At 39.9% G+C, this 22,240-nt stretch overlaps 1 protein-coding gene across 3 annotated transcripts; it reads right to left on the reverse strand.

Annotated features, from left to right (window-relative positions):
- Positions 1–708: 708 nt before the first annotated feature.
- On the reverse strand, positions 709–11,679 carry dcun1d5 (DCN1, defective in cullin neddylation 1, domain containing 5). Of its 3 annotated transcripts, none has more exons than XM_080428671.1 (10): positions 11,606–11,679; positions 9,408–9,498; positions 9,169–9,211; positions 8,182–8,290; positions 5,435–5,600; positions 4,882–4,973; positions 3,889–3,997; positions 3,100–3,204; positions 2,017–2,119; positions 709–1,489 (listed from the first exon to the last, which is right to left on the reverse strand). In XM_080428671.1, the coding sequence occupies exons 4-10, from the start codon at positions 8,250–8,252 to the stop codon at positions 1,431–1,433; spliced, it is 705 nt and encodes a 234-aa protein (XP_080284797.1). In that variant the 5' UTR covers positions 8,253–8,290; positions 9,169–9,211; positions 9,408–9,498; positions 11,606–11,679; the 3' UTR covers positions 709–1,430. The 3 variants fall into 3 exon arrangements, with proteins under 3 accessions (XP_080284797.1, XP_080284796.1, XP_080284798.1); XM_080428670.1 differs by lacking the exon at positions 11,606–11,679 and adding an exon at positions 10,074–10,389; XM_080428672.1 differs by lacking the exon at positions 11,606–11,679 and adding an exon at positions 10,070–10,389.
- Between the last annotated feature and the right edge of the window lie 10,561 nt (positions 11,680–22,240).

Below are 22,240 nucleotides of genomic sequence, written 5' to 3' on the forward strand. Positions count from 1 at the left end.
TTCTACAAACGTCTTCAAAATCAGTAGTTCTCGCACTTTCAAGATTTTTTCAAATGTAAAAAAATAGCATCTATATCTGCTATTAAGAGCCAACGCAAAAATCTAAAATGACAGATGCTTTCCCAGTTTTAAAGGGTTAAGATTTGGCTTGTAGAATTATAGTGCAAATGGCTGGTGAATTTCAAAATACATCGAAATTGCTTTCCCATCCTGTGTGTAATGTTAATACTTTTACAATTTCATAGGAACATGATTCCCATTATGCCTGGTCACCATACTCTATTAAAGGGAAACTTTGCAGAGTTTCAATCTAAGTCCCATTGATCTGAGATCATTTGTAGACATGTCTGCGATGACGGGGTATTTTCTGCCACACTGTATTATACATCTCCTAACATCAGGATGGGATTTAGGCTGAAAATCAGCCAAGTTTCCCTTAAGGCCTCAGGTTAGCATCGAGGAGGATAAAGATGAATACCGGTATCTTCAGTTCCTGAAAAGACGACTATAAACCACCAACCACTGCAGAATCAACAGTGAGTGCTTGAGCTCGTCAACTAACCGCTCGAGATTCCAGTGGCAGGAAAGTTAATAAAAAATCTAATGTTTTTTTTCTCTGAATATCAGATAGTGATCTGGCGTTGTTATTGGTCTAATGACAATTTATGTCATTTATGTTCACTTACTGAAGGATGAAGCCATGTTGACTCCATTTAGTTTTTCCTTTTATTCATTCTTCAAAACATAAAACAATTTTAAGACTTAAACAAAAGGGGAAAGAAAATATAGAGAAAAGGGGGGAAAAAATAATCCACCGCTGACCTTACAACACTACTTAATGAACCGAGAAGGAATATGAAAACCTGACCCTCCCCACCCCCCTATTTCTTTTCATTTTCAGTTCTTTTTTCCCACCCTTCCTTTTCATTTCAGTCCCTCCCCCTTTTCTCCTCTTTTCTTTTTTAATTAACACTGTAGAAAGTCTCTTCGGTGAGAGGTCTCCAGACAATTGGCTGAGGAGGCACGGAGGCCATTCCTGCGGGTAGTGAATGTGTGCGTAGTCCATAGGGATGTGTTTGTGTAGCATGTAACCACTTAAACCCTCTAATCAGCTCTGTACTTGGTCCGCTCTTTATTTATATACCCTCTACACTAAATCTCTTCGCCCGAAAATAGCCGATCTACAAGCTCACAACGGGCTATATTCGAGCCAAAAATGTTCCCACCAGAATAGGGGGTGCTAGGGTTCAAGTGGCTAAAGCTGTGAGAGAACGGCAAGTGTTGGTTTTCTTTTCTTTTTTCTGGTTTTCTTTCTTTTACGAACAGCAGAGCAGGATGCTCCTGGTGTGTTTTTGTCTCTCTTCATCCCCATTGTTGTCCTCTTCGTCCTGTCGGCTGGTTTTGGCATGGTGGGCGTCGTCCTCTTTGTGCTATGATGATGCCAACCGAGTCTTCTGCCACTCCACAAACTCGTCTAACATCACTGGCCCTGTGGATGGAGAATTTTATTGTGTTTTTCCCATTGAGCAATGGAACATAAAGCTTACATTTCCGTTAAGCTTTTAGGCTTTGTAAACAACAATTGCACGGGGCAGATATGAGAAATAACCTAAATATGCAAAGAAATGGCAGACAATGACCGATACCAATAATGAAAATAAATAATGCGCAATGGTCAAAATAGGCCATATTTAATCATTTTACACTCAAAATACGAACATTTTGGGGGGAAATACCCGATCTACAAGCTCGTGAATTTATTTAGAAACGGGCCCAAGAGCAAGGTCATGGGTTTTAATCCCAGCATGTATTTGGTCTAGGTCATTTACCCCTTTTCTTTGCTCTCTGCACCATTCGTCAAAATAAAAGCAAGAAAAAGTCCCTACTAAAGGCAATATAGGCATGCCATAATAGAGGAACATTGAGCTAAAATAGTTGATCTCAAAGTTCTTGTGAGGGAAGAAGAGGGAGAAATGGAGAAAAGCTGCAGATGGAAACATGGTCAGGAACACTCACAGGCTCCGTCCTCGTCATAGTTGCCGAGGTCTGCGTTGATGGTCCTGCTGAACTCCAACACGTTGTACCACTGGTCCTTGTTCATTACCTTGTACTTGGACTGCTGTGTGTGGGAGGAAGTCACCGTCTTGTTACTACATGATTTAAACTTTAAGGTTCAATAAAAGAGTACTTGGAAGCCAGTTTTCACAGTAGTGAGTGAGTGTGTTAAGTAGGGCTGTCACGATTATGAGATTTTACTTGACGATTAATGGTCACTCAAATAATTACGATTAACGATTTAATTGTGTTTGTCTTGGAACATATGAATAAAAATTACATTTCTGTTTGGCCTTATAGGCTTCGTAATCAAACATTTCACAGGGCAGATATGACAAATAACTCAAGTGTACAAAGAAATTAATGACATATTTAATAGTGTTATACTTCCAAAATATTTTTTAAATAATGTGAGCTTTTTTTATATTTGAAAATGTATGAACATTTTTCAACATTAAAACGGTTAAGAAGCATATGCAAAATAATTGAGATCATCTCTAATAATTGCGATTAGACGATTATGTAATAATTGTCAGGCCTAGTTGATAAGACCGGTTTTCAGCATCTGTGTGCAGATATATATTAACCATAATGTGTGTATATAAGTTCTTTCTTTGATTGTATTCATTTAATTGAATTCCTTTGATTGTATTCATTTAATTGAATTCCTGCAATGTATTAATTCAATGTGTAATATGCAACTGTCTCTGGCAGCCTTATCAGTACACGCACTCAGATAGACACACTTAAACTGATCCAGTAGCCAGTAGTTTTCCGCACCAAGCAGGCAAATGTAAGAGACGCCCTTTTTTCCTAATAAAGTACTTGACGAAAGGAAGTAACGGCAGTGTGATCTTGGACAATGTGAAGTGAGGTACATTTGTCGTTACACTCCTCGCGAGTAAAAGATATCTTCTGTGTCACGTGTATCTTTATTGGAGTGTGATCAACAGCAAAGGGGTCTGATTATTGATCTATAAACCTAACACTAGTGTTGAGTGTAATCGAGTGAGTGAGGCAGGGAGTGATTTGAGGACCGTTTACCTCCAGGAACTGGTTGAAGACAGGGAAAAGAGGCCACGTTCGCCCCAGCAGCAATGCCAGCATGGACTTGGCAGTGTCCATGTCCAAACTCCTCTGGTCCTTATCCTGTGACGTAAAGGACACAGTAAACTGACGTTTAATTGTCTTCTGTTATTTTTTTCTCCTACTGAGTCTCCCAACTGATGAGGACCCGGTCAAATTATTGGTTTAGGAATGCGACAAAAACAAAAAAATCTACATGAATTCAAGGCTTCATGAGGTGTGTAATTGATAGAAAATAACTCATGTTTTGGGGGATCTACTCCTTTAACTATAAAGATGACTATAATGATGTGGGGTTAGGGTTAGTCAGTGTTTCTATTGTTCACCAAATCGTTCTGAAAGTGATCCCAATGATATCATTAACCTCTGTCGTTATCTTTATAGTTGTGAATTCCGCCATTCACTTGAATCCAATTTTGAAAACAATATTTTGTTATCGTTATAGTTATTGTGACTTGTAGGTGTGGATTGCCCTTGAGAGAGATAGACGAATGTTCGCCAATCTAGGCATTTTCCCGCGGCATGCCAACATTATCACCAACAAATTGTGTCATTTAAAATGTTGAGGTAATGAGGCATCAGTATCAAAGGTCAAACGGAAATTGTATTTGTATAGATTTGGCATCCTTAAATCCAAGTCAAAATGACTTGTTTGGTCATACCAGTCAAAGAATAAATAAAGCTAGATCTCACCAAGATCCATTTTCATGAATGTACATTTAAACCACAGAAAAATGTCATACTGACCCTGGCAAAATCAAAGGCGTATCTGTAGATGTTTTTAAAGAGGACTGAGTCGTTGAGTTGACAGCGCAGGTAGTCCAGTTTACTCTGCAACCTCTCCGTGCTGTCACATCTGGGTGTACAGAGTTAAACAAAATTAAACAGCTGCATTGTCGGGCAGAAACCCATGGATTAAAGCAAAATGAAATCTCACCTAATATGCGTTTTGTGCAACAGTGTGAAAGGAGCACACTAGCACTGATTCCTAAACAATGAACCAAATATGTAACATTTTGATGTTTTTGTAATATTGTTCCTGCTGTTCTAACTTCTACATACTGCCAACCAGGTGAAGAAATCACAGATTGAGGCTTTAACCTTTGCTTTTATATGAAATATTCAAGACTATTAAGATGTTATGGAAGATGCTTCTGAACATATTGCTTGTTTGACCACTTCAAATGCTCTAATCTTAAAATAGTAACTGAAAATAGCCGAAAAAGCTCTCAATGCGTCTTGTGACGCATTGAGAGCTTAGATAGATAGATAGATAGATAGATAGATAGATAGCTTAGATAGTCTATTTTTGCAGCGCAACATGCTTCAATAGAAGACATGCTGGCTTCTATGGAATTAAATTACTTAAATCAGTCGTGGCGACTGAGGACTTGAATCCATGGAAACCTTGTATGACCAAAACCGTTACTTTACAGGAAGTGGAAAGAAAGAACCTGTGTTCCAATGGGTCCAATGTAGTTATTATTTAGTCACAAGCTTAACCACTTTCATTCTGGTATCCCTATTTAGGGCATGTCATTATAAAACATTGCAGAGCTTGTAGATTGGCTATTTTTGCGCAACACTGTCATAAGACAAAGTAAAATGGGGCTTAATTTATGAAATACAAAGACGAAATACACCAACACAAGGTTTCTGCCTGATAGTGTTAAATTCAACCATGTATTTTCAGCAAAAGTTCTGTGTTCATTTAAGATGTAACCAAAGTTGTTGACTTACTGTAGTGAGGTCATTCCCTTGAGCCACTCCTCCTTTGTAAAGAATCCCATATTTGGTGCTTCCAATTTCCAAGCTAAGACTAGCATGATAATCTGGAGTCAACAGAGAGAAAACTGATTAAATTCATGGTCACCAAAACATGTTTCCGCAATATCTACGGTGAGGGGTAAGTGGGCTTGGGATCTATCTTGGGAAAATATGGCTGTTCTTACTCTTCTTCACAGAGATTCAGAGAAACCTTAAGACTTGTTCAAGTTGTTGTTGGGGTAATGGCCAAGTAAATTTGCACATACTATACCTCTGTGTTTATTTAATTGAATGCTAATTTCCGTTTGTATTGCATTGCTTTGTTTTTACATTTTTACCCTGTACAGCCCTTTGGTTTACCTGGTCATGTTAAATGTGCTATATAAATAAAGTTTGAGTTGAGGTTAATTTGAGTGTTAAGAATATTTTTTCTTTAAAAAAAAAGGGAGGAGTTAAGCAGTGCTTGGACATTTTTTATACTGAATGGATATATTGGATTTCATGAATCCCATAGCCGTCTACTCACATTCTCTGGTTCCACACCGATGTCCTCACAGAACTTCTCCATGCCCTCAGGTCCCACCACCTCGTCAGAGGCAGCATACTCATAGAACCAGGCCAGGCACTTCTTATTAGAGAATGTATCTTCGGCACTGATCAACCTGCCTCCATGGATGTGAGGTCTGCAGAAACTGGAGGCACAAATACACAAGAGTTTCAGTCCAACATGGCAAAGATGCTGATACATAGCATTACAACTTGCAGCTTACATCTGTCAGCTGTCTAGAGCTAAATTATATTACTGTGATATTTTGAAATCATTTCTCTTTAGCACTGGGGCAAAATGTAAAGGTGTGGCAATTAAAGCTGTTGATTTAGGGAATGTAAACTGATTGGAATTCTTTGAATCTCAATTATCTATTCCATTCCGTTATCAGAATATCTTTCACCATTGATAAATGTGATCGGCAATCCATATATCAGCCGTAGCAGTGTTGATCATTTCAATTGCAAAAAAATTAAAACTAATCTAAACTAAAGCTAATTCCGACAGTTCTTCTGACAACTTGAAAACATTAGCTGCACAGCTGATAGCCATGTACTTCCTGCTTTTTCTCAACAAATAACATTTGCCACAGCACATTTCAAATATTGTTTCTTTCCTCAAGTAGGGCCATCTGTCTCGCCCTGTCTACCAGACACAATACAGTGCTTGTGAAGGCAGTAACACAGAAAACAATGCTATCCATGTAAAATTGTACACTATCCATAGCTGAGAGGACTAAAACAAACGCCCACTGAGTTCTCAAAAGATACATTACAAAAGGGGATCAGGCCAACGTACCACTACAAACCCATGTAAACATGCATAACCACTCCAGCTGAGGTGGGCAAACAGCTTCTCTGAAATGAGGGGTGGGTTTACCCTCCACTAAACCTAGCTATCGTCTGGTTCCGTTCTGTCAAGGCTGTATCCACTGGCAGTAATCTGACCCCACTAGGTTCGACTTTATATAACAATAAACAATGACATAAATTCCCAAGTTATACGCACAAAAACGCAAGAAATCACACTAAAGCAAATATGAGGCAGAAGACAAAACACTAAGCTATACATGAGATTTTCTTGCTATGGAATGCTAACAATTTAAGATGACTGAAATTTGCATTTCAGATATTTAAATCAAGTCTTAATTTTGGCAAAAATAATTGAACACTTTTTCAACGTATTTAACGACCCACGGTTACCCTGTTTATTGCTATAAGATAAATATATGTTGTCTTGTTGTCTAAGATTGGGTATACCGAGGGCCCGGATGCCTAGGGAGATAATCTGGTTCTCATACCCATAGAATATTAAGATTCAAGGACAATGAGAAAAAAGGAGCATTTGATCGACACACCGTTGGCCATGTTTGGCATGCAGAGTTCCTTCTGCAGTGAGGTCACTCACGCTGACAGCTCAATGCGTGGTAGCACTTAGCTTGCTCCGAATGGTCAGCTTAGGTCCTATCATCTGTCAAACCCAAGGGTTTATCAGATATCACCCTCTGTCCCATTATCACTACCTTCACCCAGGGCAAATAAAGCCTTGGTGTGTATGCGATTGTACGACACTATGATTCTAATCTACATTCTCTGTTATGGTACTATGATTGAAATTCAACACAACAACAACTGACCATCCTACACAGGGAAATCATTATCATCATGTGTTTATTTGTGCAAACATGTAAAAAAAAAAAGGACCCTAAGGACAGGTCCATTTGGTTACATTTGTGCACACTCGAGAGTTAATTTAATACCCATGATTTCAGTGCACAACCCTCCAATGCCTCCTTCTTTTTCCTGTGGACTGACGCCTGTGCTGATTAGGGCACAAATACAGTATCTGCCGAGCACTGTTCCCCTTGCAGCTTACAGCACACACACCAAGTAGAAGTTACTTGCCATGAATGCATTCTTCCCCTCTGTATGCATTTATAACACCTCCAAAATACTTTCCACCACCACTAGATTGAGACACACACACACACGCACAAATTAACCTGGCTGTCAATAGATACACACCCAGGCAAATAAGACCTGCTGCCAGTAGACACACACCAAGCCAAATTGAACCACCAGCACACACACACAGGCATCGGCCCACCAACAGACACATCCTTTGACTTGAAGACTTCCAACTGATTTCCACTGACTGACTACATTAATTCCCTAAGCTAAGCTCCTATGTTAGGTTAGCCTAACCTTAACGCAAGTGGGTTCTAACCTTCCACTTTAGTCCTAAACCTATAACAGTCTCTTGGAAAGTGACAACCAGCAAAATGGCCACACTTTCCATGACATCTTTCTAAACCATTTTTCTCCAGGAACATACACACAGCGGTGTAAATGAGAATTTGAGGGCTTCACTCTGCGCCCTGGTATCGTATATAATACAGAGCAGCCGTCTTAACCAGCGCCAACTTGGTGGAACTTTTTATTAATCTCCATGTCGCCTGAGAAAGCACATGACAATTTTGGATTTAGAAAAGTAGATCTAGAAAAATGATCCATAACAGGCGTTGAGGGCATTTGAGGTTGAAAACACTTCTCATTTGCATAGCAAATCACACACACCGTTGATTGCTGTGTGGTAGCAATCAAGGCAATTACTAAAGGTCAGTATAGTAACTAGTAAGAGTGTGTGTGTTTGAGAGTGAGAGAGAGAGGGTGAGAGAGAGATAGCGTGATAAGAGTGAGTGAGCGAGTTGCACTCAGTACAATTACCTGGTGATTTTACATTTCCTGAGCTCATGCTCATCTACACCAGATGACTTTCTCTTCTTTTTAACAGGCATCGCTGATTCTTGATTGGGACTCACTAACTGGGCTGGACCTGGAGGAGAGAGGGACAGTAAAAACACACGCACATACACACAGTCATCCATCTCCACGGTAACCGGACCGCTCGCCCCCAACGGTTCTTGTATTCTTGTATTTGTTTTACTGAGGTTAAGGGTTAGGAATAAGTTTAGGGCTAGCCATAGTTTTACTGAGGTTAAGTTTAGGAATAAGGTTAGGTTTAGGCATAGCTTTACTGAGGTTACGTTTAGGAATAAGGTTAGATTTAGGCATAGCTTTTCTTGGCCCCTTTCGGGACCCTGTTTATCTTTTTTGTATTTGGGAAGGCGGTATCCAGGGTCCCTTGACAATATAGCACTGGCCAATACAAACTAATAGGCGAGTGCGCTCGCGGTGCGCATTTCCGAACGCACCCAAAAAGCATGTACGAGCTCGGCCAATCAGAGGCAGTAGCGTAGGACGCGCAGCAAGCCAATCACAACACGGAGAGGCGGGACATGGGAAGTGGGGGGGAGAGAAGCTAAAGTTTAAAAAAATGTATTAAAAAAGTTTAACGGCAACGCCGATTAACGCATGTTTCCACGGGAGCCTACTGCATTTGGCGGTACCTTTGAAAAATCTCTGCAACACTTAAGCGACGTTATATTTGTCCGGGACCAGACAGTGGTACCAGCGGGTACATGGGAGAGTGGATTGACTGTCAAGGGACCCTGGATACCACCTTCCCAAATACAAAAAAGGTAAACAGGGTCCCGAAAGGGGCTAAGCTTTACTGAGGTTACGTTTATGAACACCTGGTGGTGACCGTTCGGAGGTCGCCGGATTTGCCCCGGGGCGAGCGTGTTTTGGGGCGAGCGTTCTAGTATTCATCTCCACTGGTCAAATCCGATGCTCAAAATGTAGTTAACATACCTGTATATTTGTGGCTTCCTTGTCCATTCAAATCTATCAAATTCTATAAAAAGAAAATATAGAAGAATAAATTAGCCTTCAGTAAAATATCAGGACTAGTGTAAGAGCCACGTATTGCTTAAACAAACTTATGAGTGAAAAAGATTTTGTTTAGGTTTTTCTCTCTGCAATGAGCAAAATATTATGTAAGGGAATCGTTTGGAGGACATTTATTTACTTGTATTATTTTTTTTACTTACAAGTTTGTCCAGCGTCTGTGAGACTGTGTTGATGTCAGCCAGGCCTTGGCAGCAGTAGTAGTTTGCTTCAGATCTTCAGACAGATAGATCCCTGGGAGAGATTTAACACACAGGGGACATGTTTTCATCATGAGGTAGACCACGTTAATAGGATAAAGCTTTAAAGCTGGCTGTCATGTACACAGAAAAGGGGGTTTCGTTTAGTTAGCACGATAACGTGACTCACTTATCAATTAAGTCAATAGTATAGCTATATTAATAGCAATATATACACAAACACAAAACCAGAGAAGCAGAGAACTGTGACATTGGGTTTTGTTGTGGGCTTACACAACAGGAGGAGGTTTATATTAACCAGGCTAGTTGTTCTAAAGTAGCTGCATTAGTTCGTTAGCACGACTCACTTATCAATTAAGTCAATAATAATGTAGATATAATAGCTATGTATACACGCACATAAAACCAGAAAACTGTGACATTGGGTTGTGGGCTTACAACAAACGAGGAGGTATATGAACCAGGCTAGTTGTTCTAAGTAGCTGCATCAGTTAGTTAGTTAGCACGATAACGTGACTCACTTATCAATGAAGTCAATAACATAGATATCTAGCCTTGCACATGCATGAGAAGCAGAAAACTGTGACATTGGGCTATGGGCTTACACACCAGACGAGGAGGTTTATATGAACCAGGCTAGTTGTTGTAAGTAGCTGCGTCAGTCAGTCAGTCAGTAGCTAGCTAGCATACAGATCAACACTGAAGAGCCTTTTAGCTTAGCTGACGTGACCAGCCTCCTTCACTGCCGAGATCGAACCGAAACAGAACCACAGACAGAACACCACGTTTATCTTCAGGGCAGGGGTTGGTCCTATGAGAGAGCAGCCAGGACCGGTATCCGGGGTTCGAACAGGTTGTCTGGTGCCACACACACACACACGAACCTATGCGTGGCTTCTATTGTTTAGCTAGCTCGCTGGCTCTATTCTCTCTATGGCTGACTGTACGGCTCTACACCAGGGTTGCCATGTCCGCTTATTATAAGTGACTTTGGCCTTGTTTTTACTGGTACTGTTGCTTGTAAATATTGGTAGTTTTGAGGGTTGCTGTTTTTTGGGCTCGTTTCTAAAGTGTTCTTAGCCGCAACCAATTCTTAGATCCTATTTTTAATATCTGGAATCTAGAGTTGCAATACCAATTGGTATTGCAGCTCCAGATTCCAGACTGGCTGTCAAGGGTTTTTGTTTGTGGGATGTTAACCCTAGACAGCCCATACATCAAAACAGAAGAGTCGACGATGTTAAACTCACCAACAATGCAGCTGTATGGTAAGCTTAAATGATCCACTTTCTATCTGCAAAGTTTTTCTTTCATACAAATCCGATTTGTATGAAAGAAAAACTTTGCAGAAACTTTTTTAGAAAAATGATCACCTGGACGGAATTTATTGACAGAGTATACTCTGTCAATAAATTCCGTCCAGGTGATCATTTTTCTAAGTGTTTTTCAATAACGCAACGTCCTCCTGCATACACAATTAAAATAATCACCTGCACGGAATTTAATTGACAGAACGCAGCTCATAACATTTCTGCGAGGATCTGAAAAGAGGATAAGCCAAGCTTTCCATACAGCTGCAATGTTGGAGAGTTTAAGGTCGTGTAACACATCAGATAGGACTTTTCTGTTTGGATGAACTGGGCTGTCTAGGGTTGGATTCCAGATATTAAAAATAGGATCTGAGCTGGTTCTCAAACATTTTCATGCCAAGGACCCCCAAATTCATATGTATTCATAAGTATATTATGTTAAGTGCTCATGTCACTTCTTTTGGGCTTGTTTTCCTAGACCTGGCTGCTTAGTTCTCTCGCTAAATCTGGCAACACTGCTCTACACTGTTGACAGCAGTAGCTTTCAATAGCTTCACTTATATAAGGAGTAGTACGACGGTGTCGTTTGTGCAGATCTACAAGCTAACAACGCGTCACAGCTTGTAGATCTGTTTTTTTGGGTTTTTTTGCTCAAAGCGTGATGATGGAATATTAATAAATTAATTGAGGCTAAAACGTCCCAAGTCGTAACAACACAACACGCATATCTTCAGTCCGTTTCTTCAATTAAACTTTAAAGTAGTCCAAAAAGGCAGACACCACATTACTACATACGGCGCCTTAAAAAAATGCACTTGTAATCAGTCTTACCTTAGTTTTATGTTTGTAACCTCGCCGGGACGGACGCGGAGGCTCGGATGGAGAAATCACTCTCACACACACACACCCGGGGAGGGTTGGATCATAGGGTTGGATGGATGATTGTCAGTGTTGCCAGATTTTGCGAAAGAAACGAGCGGCCAGGTCTACGAAAACAAGCCCAAAAGAAGCGACACATGAGCACTTTGGATATTTTTGAAAATAGCAGATGTGCTATTTAAAAAAAAATCTTGGGCAAATATTTTAACAACACAAATCTGGTACGGGGTAACGGGGGTCCCTGGCACAAAATGTTTTCAAATTGGGATACGCAGACCTTGACATGAAAATGTCAAGGTCTGAGAACCACTGGTTTAAACAACATTAGGAAACAAGCCCAAATAAACAACTACACCTTAGAAACAACCCCAAAAAACCGCAACCGGCCGCAACTAACCAATATTTACAAGCAACTTTACAGAGAAACAAGCCCAAAGTCGCTTACAATAAGCGGACATGGCAACACTCGTGGTTGTTACTGCTGCTTCCTGGGCAACCGAGGAGCGCCACACATGCGCAGGGGTGTCATGTGATTATTTATGAACAAGTTACATTTCAAATAAAATATACGTTTATGTGTTTAATAAGTGTAAACAATAGGAAAAATACAACATATAATCGTAAGTAGTTGTTTTCCGGAAAATATTGCGCACTCGAGGTGGGCGGCAATGGAATGAGATGTTTTTTAATGCACCCCTCTGGTCCGAAACATGGGCCGTACTCATCCTTTAAAGACACCGTGTATTATTTTTTACCTTCACATGTTGCGCTCAGCCGCTCACACATGGTAATGATAATGATGATGACCCATATAAATATGTATATTCATATAATGTATATGTGTCATTCGTCGTTGTAGATACATTTTTATATAAATGTACATATTATATTTATATATGTATCATCATTGCCGTGTGAAGGCAATGATGCATTAATGAATGACCCAACTCAGAGAGAAAATCATTAGTAAGTACAGTACAGCGGGTTGCTATGGTAATCCAGACTGTTTTTGATTAAACCACACTGTTTTTGACTAATAGGCCTACTGATTGTATGAATATGTTATTTTATATTATATTGTATTAATTCCTCTAATCAATCAATCATGAGACACAGACACCCATGTTTTTCATGCTGAGAAACGTTATGACCACTTTGTTCCTCTAATGCACAGATTTGTTAGCTACCCTTTTTATTGGACAGAAAGATAATGTTGCCCTTTTGACCAAAAAAAAAATGAATGTTTAAAGGAGGAGTTCACCCAAAAAATGACTTATTTTCTATCAATTACACACCCCATGAAGCCTTGATTTCATGGATTTATTTTTGTTTTTGTGGCATTCCTAAGACAATAATTTGATGACCGGGTGTATTTCCGGTAGGAGACACAAATAATCTACTTTGTGTCTCCTACCGGTTACATTAGCCGGTAGGAGACGGGAATCAAATTATTAGCTTAGGAATGCGACAAAAACAAAAAATAATCCATGGATTCAAGGCTTCATAGGGTGTGCAATTGATAGAAAATAAGTCATTTTTTGGGTGAACTCCTCCTTTAATGTTCCAATCTGAGGGTGTCTGAGCAAATATCTACCAGGAGGATGGAGTAAGATTGATATTCCATTTCCATGTTCCCAAAATCTATTTACTACGTACATTGCCATCAGACTCGATACTCCAGTAGTACAGTTTGCCAGATCAGATGCTAGCAGAATGAACATTTCGGGTTGGGTTGACAGAGATCCTTGATGATCCTCTGAGCCTTCACCCTGCTCCTCTAAGTGTAGACTAGAGCTGGCAGCTCTGTCCTGGTGATGTGCTGTGCTGTTTTAAACATCTCAGTCTGAGTTTGTATGTAGAGCATTGCGGTCACGAGTGGAGCATCTTCTGTACCAACTACCAAGCAGTGATGCTGCAGGGTCCTCCCTATGTTCCTCGGGTTCTATGTCCTCCTCTTACCTTAGGCTTAGGTCTAAGTAATAATAAAGTAAGTAAAACACCAGGCATTATCACACGACAAGTTCTCAAGTTGATTAAATACAGTGGTGGAAAGTAACTAAGTACATTTACTTAAGTACTGTACTTAAGTACAATTTTGAGGTATTTGTACTTTACTTGAGTATTTCCAATTTCCAATACTTTTACTTCTACTCCACTACATCTCAGAGGCAAATATTGTACTTTTACTCCACTACAATTATTTGAAAACTTTAGTTACTAGTTACTTTTCAGATATAAGCTATGATATAATGAAACATACATTAACCACTTTAGCCCTATTTTATACATAGGCTATTTGAAAATAGCAGATCTACAAGCTCACAACGCGTCGCACCGCGACGCGTTGTGAGCTTGTAGATCGGCTATTTTCAAATATTTAGTACTTTTACTTTTGGTACTTTAAGTACATTTTGATGCCAATACTTTTGTACTTTTACTCAAGTCCATTTTTAATTTTGGACTTTTACTTGTAACAGAGTATTTTTATATTGCAGTATTGGTACTTTTACTTAAGTAAAGAATTTCAGTACTTTTTCCACCACTGATTAAATACATAGAGAATATATATAGAACTGGTCAAATTACGTGACCAGGAGATATGAGTTATAAGAAATATAGAAATAAACAGAAGGGGTGCCCGTTGGCCTAGCGGTCGAGGTGCATACCACATATAGACTGGTATAATCCAGTCTGACAGCGTGTTGTGGGTTCGACTCCCAATCCTTATGGCCTTATGCTGCGTATCTCTCTCCCCTTTTCATGTCAGTTTACTTTCCTCTCAAATAAAGGCAGAAAAAGCCCCCAAAAAAAGATGTATGGCTACTCGCAACAGTTACAGTAAACAACTGTTGCATCTCATATCATTGGGCATACAGTGTCCTGATATATCCTTGATATGCTTATGCAAATAAGCAGTGGTGTAAAGTAACTAAGTACATTTACTTAAGTACTGTACTTAAGTACAATTTTGAGGTATTTGTACTTTACTTGAGTATTTCCAATTTCCATTACTTTTACTTCTACTCCACTACATCTCAGAGGCAAATATTGTACTTTTACTCCACTACAACTATTTGAAAACTTTAGTTACTAGTTACTTTTCAGATATAAATTATGATATTATGAAACATACATTAACCACTTTAGCCCTATTTTATACCTAGGCTATTTGAAAATAACAGATCTACAAGCTCACAACGCGTCGCAACGCGGCGCGTTGTGAGCTTGTAGATCGGCTATTTTCAAATATTTAGTAATTTTACTTTTGGTACTTTAAGTATATTTTGATGCCAATACTTTTGTACTTTTACTCAAGTAAATTTTTAATTCTGGACTTTTACTTGTAACAGAGTATTTTTACATTGCAGTATTGGTAATTTTACTTAAGTAACGAATATGAGTACTTTTTCCACCACTGCAAATAAGAGAGAATCAGTACAAACCGAATGTTTGGGTCGTCAAGGACGTCAAGCCTAAAATATATCATAACGCCCTTCCACCAGGATGTCAAGCTCCTTATCTAAGCCTCAGTCATCTCTCCACCAGGCTTGACTACCGCAACTCCCTACCACATGGACGGATTTTGGACAGTGCCAATTAAGGGGCCTTTGGCTACCTGGGGTTCCTGGGCTGCGAGGCTGATCAACAATTTACTAAACTGTGTATAGGTTAACAGTACACTAAAATATGTGGGGCCCTCAGCCTATACAGTACAATGCCCCTCCTATATAGCCGTCTGACTAACAGGGCTAATGTATGTACTTTAAGCTGATAAGTATACTGTAGCCTATTATTTATTTTTTTACATACAAATAAATATCATTTAAATACTGTAAGTGCTTCAGTCAGTCCTTACAACTTGAGTAGTGTGTTTGCGTGCCCACCCAACTGCCCATTATGGCACCTGCCAAGTGCCAGCATGCTCTCTCAGTCACCCACACTGATCCAGAATTCCGCTGCATGTCTGCCTGGTCTTCAGCCTCTTCTGCGTTCCCTTCACTGGCTTCCGATTGCTGCCGATTGCTGGTCATCATAGTCATAGTGTTTTGTGAAGGCAATCAAGGGCATTGAACCCCCCTACCTCCAGGATATGATCCCACCACACTTCTTTTTGCGAATATTGAGATGTAGGTTGTTATCCTGACATCAAAATCTTAAAGGGATATTTCACTTTCAAACAAAATTTGGATAATGTTATCGTCTACTCAGGCTTTTGGGAACACCCCGGACAGTTTTTAAGTTGCTTGATTCAGTATTTAGATATTTGATATTCATTTTATCAGACACGCCCCCTTCCTATACAAACCCATTGTAACTTCAAACTCCATTTTAACCATGTTAGATTAATCGGAAACACCTGTCCTTGGTTCTGGTGATATTGTCCTTCTAATACGTGAGGAGACCATTTTCAATTACTTTTTTCATTTATTTTAAATATTTTTTGGGGGAAATGAAAAAAATGTAATACAATAAAAAGATTAAATAAAATAAATGAAAAATGGAATCACGGCCCCTTCACATATTAGGAGGAGGGCAGGATTAGTCACCAGAACCAAGGATGGGTGTTTTTGATGAGTTTGAAGTTATAATGGGTTTGTATAGGAAGGGGGCGTGTCTGATAAAATGAATATCAAATATCTAAATACTGAATCAAGCAACTAAAAAACTGTCTGGGGGGCTCACAAAAGCCTGAGTAGACGATAAAATGACCCAAAATCTTTTTGAAAGTGAAATATCCCTTTAAGGCTCTCGCGTCCTATATTTGTGATGAGGCATAGCAGTGTAGAACTGAAGGGGGTGTGCAGATGTTACAAAGCGGCGAGCAGCCATGGCAGCACACGGCCACACGCCCTTTGTGCATGAACCATGATGGCTGCTGTCTTGGTCAAACACAGATAGAATGGACTGTGGAAGAGGAACCTGAAGACAGACTTGTTGCTTATGTTCTATATATGGTTGTAATGAAAGAAAGTGTAGTCAATTAGTCCAGACTGACTTCATAGTATACTGACATCATAGATAACTGATGCGGGCACTGTGAGAACTGCACCCATAGCAATGCAAATTTAGGCAGAACAGATCGAGGTCTGTTATGCAGTAGAAGAACGTCTTGATTGACCAACCAGACTCGACCACGTCACTGTGATGTCATATTGTAGCACTGGCTACATTTATATGCTTTCCAAAGTTGGTCTTATGCCAGTATAGTTGTGACCTCTGTAGATGTTATTACTGTATATGTGTATTGGACTAGGAATGTGTATTTGGTCTCCAAAGGCTTTATTAGAAAAGAACAGAACTAATTGTATATGGATTAATCTTAATTGATTCAATGAAGTTCCAAACGATGGACTTTCGTAGATCTAGCCCACATTCAGCTCCATATCAAGGTAATGCAATGGCATATCAAGGTAATGCAATGGCATATCACGGTAATGCAATGGCATACCGCCAATGTCCTAACTACTCAGGCGCAAAGGTATCTTCCCCAGCACAGTACTGTCATCCCCCTATGCCACCTTCAGCTCAATATCATGGTAATGCAACATACTGGCAACAGCGGCCTAACTACTTTGGTGCAAACTCATCAAACAGCCCTGGCCAAATGAAGCACTGTCACGGCCCTAACCCACTTTCAGCTCCATATCAAGGTAATTCAGCAGCACACTGGCAACACCAAAACTTCAGCTCAAAGCCACCAAAGGTCTCTAAAATCTCAGGCCAAGGGAAGCACGGTCACCGCCCTCTCCCACTTTCAGCGCCATTTCAAGGTATTGCAATGGCATACTGGCAACGGCCTGACTACGTAGGCCCAAAACAACCAATGGTCTCTAACATCTCTGGCCAAACAAAGCACTTTCACCGCCCTTCACCACTTGCAGCTATAAGTGGGAGAGGGCAGAGAGGGCAGCAGAAAGCCAAAGGGCGGAGAGGGCGGAAAGGGTCCCAAGCGCTTGGAGCCAAGGGAGCCAAGTGTGAGGGAAAGATTTGTCCTCCAAAGGAAGTTATCATTCATGGAACTAAGTGTGAGGATGAAACAAGTCATGTTCCAAACAAAGTTATTCAGGGAGATGAATGTGAAAGTGAAACAGGTCCTCCAAAGGAAATTGTCACTGAGGGAGATGAAATGAGTTCTCCAAAGGAAGTTATCATTCATGGAGATAAGTGTGAGGCTGAAATGAGTCCTCCAAAGGAAGTTATCATTCATGAAGATAATAAGAGTGAAGGTGAAATGACTCCTCCAAAGGAAGAAGTTATTATTCAGGGAGATAAGTGTGACGGCGTAATGAGTCCTCTACAGGACGTTATCAGTCAGGAAGATATGTTTACAGGTGAAATGAATCCTTTTTCAAAGGAAGTTATTCAGGGAGATAAGTGTGAGGGTGAAATTAGTCCCGCAAAGGAAGTTATCATACGGGGAGATAAGTGTAAGGGTGAAACGAGTCATAGTCGTCCTTCCTGGTCAATGAATAAACATAGCCATGGTGAGGAGGATGTGGAGGAAGTCGGCCGCAAACGCCAAAAAGTGCAGGAGACAGATTACAGCAGCAACGCATCTATTACTGATCGTGTGTTTCCTCATGTTGAACCAAATCGTTCATTCCCTGGGTGTGTTAGTCAACCTGGCAAGTCAAAGAAAAAACAAAGGAAGCCCAGGAAGACCAGTAAGGCTTGGAGACCATCAATGAAATCAGCTGCAAACGCTTCTCCAAAAGGATTTATCATCCAGGGAGGTAAGCTTGAGAATAAGACCAGCAAATCTAACACACCCTCCTCCAAGCTGCAGGCCACCTCTTCAATTCAGGGTGACAGGTGCACGGATAAATTACCCATGACTCACAGCCACAACACTCCTGTATTTCCTTTTTCTCCAACAGATGAAAGGTCTCAGAGAGACGCAGCATGCTTCAGTCCTCTAGCTCCAAAAAAGATCCACTTTTACAACCAGTATTCTGACTGTCTGTCCCTTCATGACAGTAAGAGCACGTTTAGTTCAAGGATTCCAGGGACAGACTTCCCAAAGATTCCTGTGCAACCAAGGATTGGAGCCAAGCTCTTTGAAACAGATCCTTTTCCTGGGTGCTTTAGTGGTCCTAACAAGTCAGAGTTATCCTAACAATACCACGATACCATTGGACCTCTCATAAACAAACAGACACATCCACAAAATGATTTACTATATTCCACTTGTTCCTCATTTAATTGATACTACACTGGGCACCGGCCTACTCGGGAACGAGGCAAGATGAAAACGATGCAAATAGGGAATGCATGCCCCACCCTGTTATGCAATACCCATTATACCCCTTGTCTCGTTGTAACCGTCTGTCTGACTGTGTCCCTTTTGAGCCCATATATAGAGATCTCTATCTACACAGTATCTGTCTGCCTGTGTCCCTTTTATGCACAAACTATATATGGATATCTCTATATCTGTTTGTCCTTATCCCTTTTATGCACATATATGGAGATCCCTGATGTTATCAGTATATGGCCATCGATGGTTCTGGACAGTCCTTGTGCAGTGGTAAACGACTGTGGATAATGTGTGGAGAATGTCTGAAGAGTACAAACTGACTGTGGAAAGTGGACTGACTAAGTATTGAATTAGCCAAATCAAACTTAGGCTGGGGTTGCCATGGTAATCAATTGGCTCATTTGAGCCACGGCCAGAGCCTTTTCTGGTGGCTTTGCACAACCGCCTATCCGACTGACTCGACGTCGGGCATGGCACTCCCTCGGGTCGCCTGCGACGTGGCGGATTTGAAGTCTTGTAAGTTAATGTTATTTGCTATGTTAATGGCTATTTCAGTCAAATATAAACTAGCTAGTCCTGCAAGTGGGTGTGCTATGTAATCCTAAACATTAAACAAGCTAGTTCTTCCATGTGGGTGTAATTTCAATCACAAACATGAACTAGTCCAGTTGGTGTTATGTCAGGTGCTGTTTCTGGCCATCTTAAACCTCTATTGTCACTGAACTGGGGAAAAAGTTCAGTGAGTTGAGCACAAGAATAATATTGCATTATGCTGTTTCTTTCTGAACGTACACACATAACCCAGCAATTGTTCCAGTGACAGATGCAACTGATTTCACAAATGTTATCACATTCCCAACCCACACAGTAGGCCTACTGTGTTCATGCACTACCAAGAGGTTGCAGTTTCACGACAGCAAATGCTGTCCTAGTTACTAATGCACGTTTAATTTTGAGGTCGCTTATGAACATATCCTTACTAGTGCAGTACTCAATGTCCAAGTCCTTGGCCGCAGTATCCATTATCTGAAAACTAAATTGGCCAGTCTATTACATCAGTCATTTATGAGATTATGACGCACCAATTTAAGAGAGTTCAGTTCATTTCAGAGGTTAGAGTAGCCTACATGGGGGACAGTCTATGTCAGTAGTAGGCCTATACTATGGCATCAGTAGTACTATGACAGTACTATGACATAAGCATCCATTGTGAGTAGGCCTACTTGGAGGCCATCGAGAGATGCACAGATAGATTCTGGAATCTATAAATTCCAGTAAAATGCACTTATCCTTCTATAAATGCTGAGTTGACAAGCCGTGGACGTGGTGGACGGATCACTTGTTTCTAAATTATACATACACTGGAGCTTGAATGTTTTTTGAACCATTTAAGATTTTCTATATTTCTGCAAAAATATAATCAGATTTCCAAACAAGTCCTGTTAGATTAAAAGAACCCAATTAAACAAATGAGACAAAAATGTGGCATTATAATGTGGCAATCTTATTGTTCATCTCTATGATTATAGCAGACAGTTAAAGTCAGATGTTTTCAATCACACAAATAAACAACCAAGTTTGTTCATCATCAATATGATGTCATGTACTTGGAGCCCAAAAACTGATTTGCACACTGGAACAGTGTTAATGCTAAGCCTCCAGGCTATGAGATGTACTCTCGGAGGCCAGTCTGGAGGTGTGTGGAACTGCAAATTTGGGCAAGACTTTAATCATGTTCTAATGATTATTAACCACGTGAACCCTGGAGTCTCCATTCTGGGCATCATAATAGGTGAACGTTCAGTAAAAATGTGCAAACATTCTGTGAAAATAGCCTATCTAAGCTCAGCCTATCGCCAACGTGTCACAATGTGATGTGTTGTGAGCTTGTTGATCGGCTATTTTCTGCAAATAGATCTGGGGTGGGCGCAAATACAGACCCCTGGGGGACCCTGGTCAATGAAATACTGTATATACTGTATCATTAAGTGATTAACTAGTACACAAGGTTATAATAGTTTAGAATTTTTCATTGGTTTTCAGTTTAGTTTTAATTAGTCTTTAAAGTGGATTTGTTAGTTTAGTTTTTATTTTATAAAAAGTTTTTATTAGTTTTAATTTATTTTTAATTGCATTTGTCAGGGAGATTCAAAAAGATCAGAAAAAGTATTGTATAAAAAAATATATATATATAAAATAAAGAAATATTTAGTTATAACTGGCAAAACAAAAAAAAATTATGATAGATTTAATATGCACAGAAAATACTAGGCTTATGTTTCTCCGTGATTTTTAAGTTTCATTTAGTTAAAAAATGTGTCAAGAAAACCTTGCTAGTACAGTATGCCTACCTGTCATACGCGGGCAACGACTGTCATTAGAGGTCGATGACTTGATCAATGTGACGTCAGACAACAACTATGATGTCGTGTGTGTGTGTGTGAGTGTGTGTATCTGTCTTTCGCACATCTAGAGAACCAATCCACTGATCGACTTCAAACCCCCCGCAGCGTCCTTGTGTCCTGACGGCTGCACCCCACGACTGACAGTCCTGGGTAGGCGAGCAGGCCTTCTGCGCAAGTTTCTTTTTTTCTAAGGGTGCACAAGAACCTGAAACCCCCAACATGTTGTCTCTTTTTTTTTCCTACTTTTTTTTTTTTTTTTACATTTTGGGGGGAAATGTTCTAAATTCAGTGGTGGAAAGTAACTAAGTACATTTACTTAAGTACTGTACTTAAGTAACATTTTGAGGTATTTGTACTTTACTTGAGTATTTACAATTTCTAATACTTTTACTTCTACTCCACTACATCTCAGAGACAAATATTGTACTTTTACTCCACTACAATTATTTGAGAACTTTAGTTACTAGTTACTTTTCATATATAAATTATTATATTTAATCACTTTAGCCCTATTTTATACCTAGGCTGTTTGAAAATAGCCGATCTACAAGCTCACAACGCGTCGCATCGCGACGCGTTGTGAGCTTGTAGATCTGCTATTTTCAAATATTTTAGTACTTTTACTTTTGGTACTTTAAGTACATTTTGATGCCAATACTTTTGTACTTTTACTCAAGTAAATTTTGAATTCTGGACTTTTACTTGTAACAAAGTATTTATATAATGCAGTATTGATACTTTTACTTAAGTAAAACATTTGAGTACTTTTTCCACCACTGTCTAAATTTCAACAAATGAAAGCCTATGCGAATACTTGAGTACATACTATGTCCACCACTGTCTGTGGGGGGCAGCATTAACGCGTTCACTCCAGTGTACAGCCTGCCGGAAACCGACAATTAGAACCAGAAGAAGAATCTCTCC

This window comes from Gymnoscopelus braueri, assembly GCF_963280865.1.
Source record: "Gymnoscopelus braueri genome assembly, chromosome: 5".
Lineage (NCBI taxonomy): Eukaryota > Metazoa > Chordata > Actinopteri > Myctophiformes > Myctophidae > Gymnoscopelus > Gymnoscopelus braueri.

What these genes read in the sequence shown, in the direction of transcription:
- dcun1d5 (XM_080428671.1), bottom strand. Translation starts at nt 8,252, where the DNA reads ATGCCTGTTAAAAAGAAGAGAAAGTCATCTGGTGTAGATGAGCATGAG. An exon ending in ACGCCTTTGATTTTGCCAGG is followed by an intron (nt 3,205 to 3,888) that starts GTCAGTATGACA and finishes TTTACGTCACAG; the next exon opens with GATAAGGACCAGAGGAGTTT. An exon ending in CTATGACGAGGACGGAGCCT is followed by an intron (nt 1,490 to 2,016) that starts GTGAGTGTTCCT and finishes CTCCATCCACAG; the next exon opens with GGCCAGTGATGTTAGACGAG.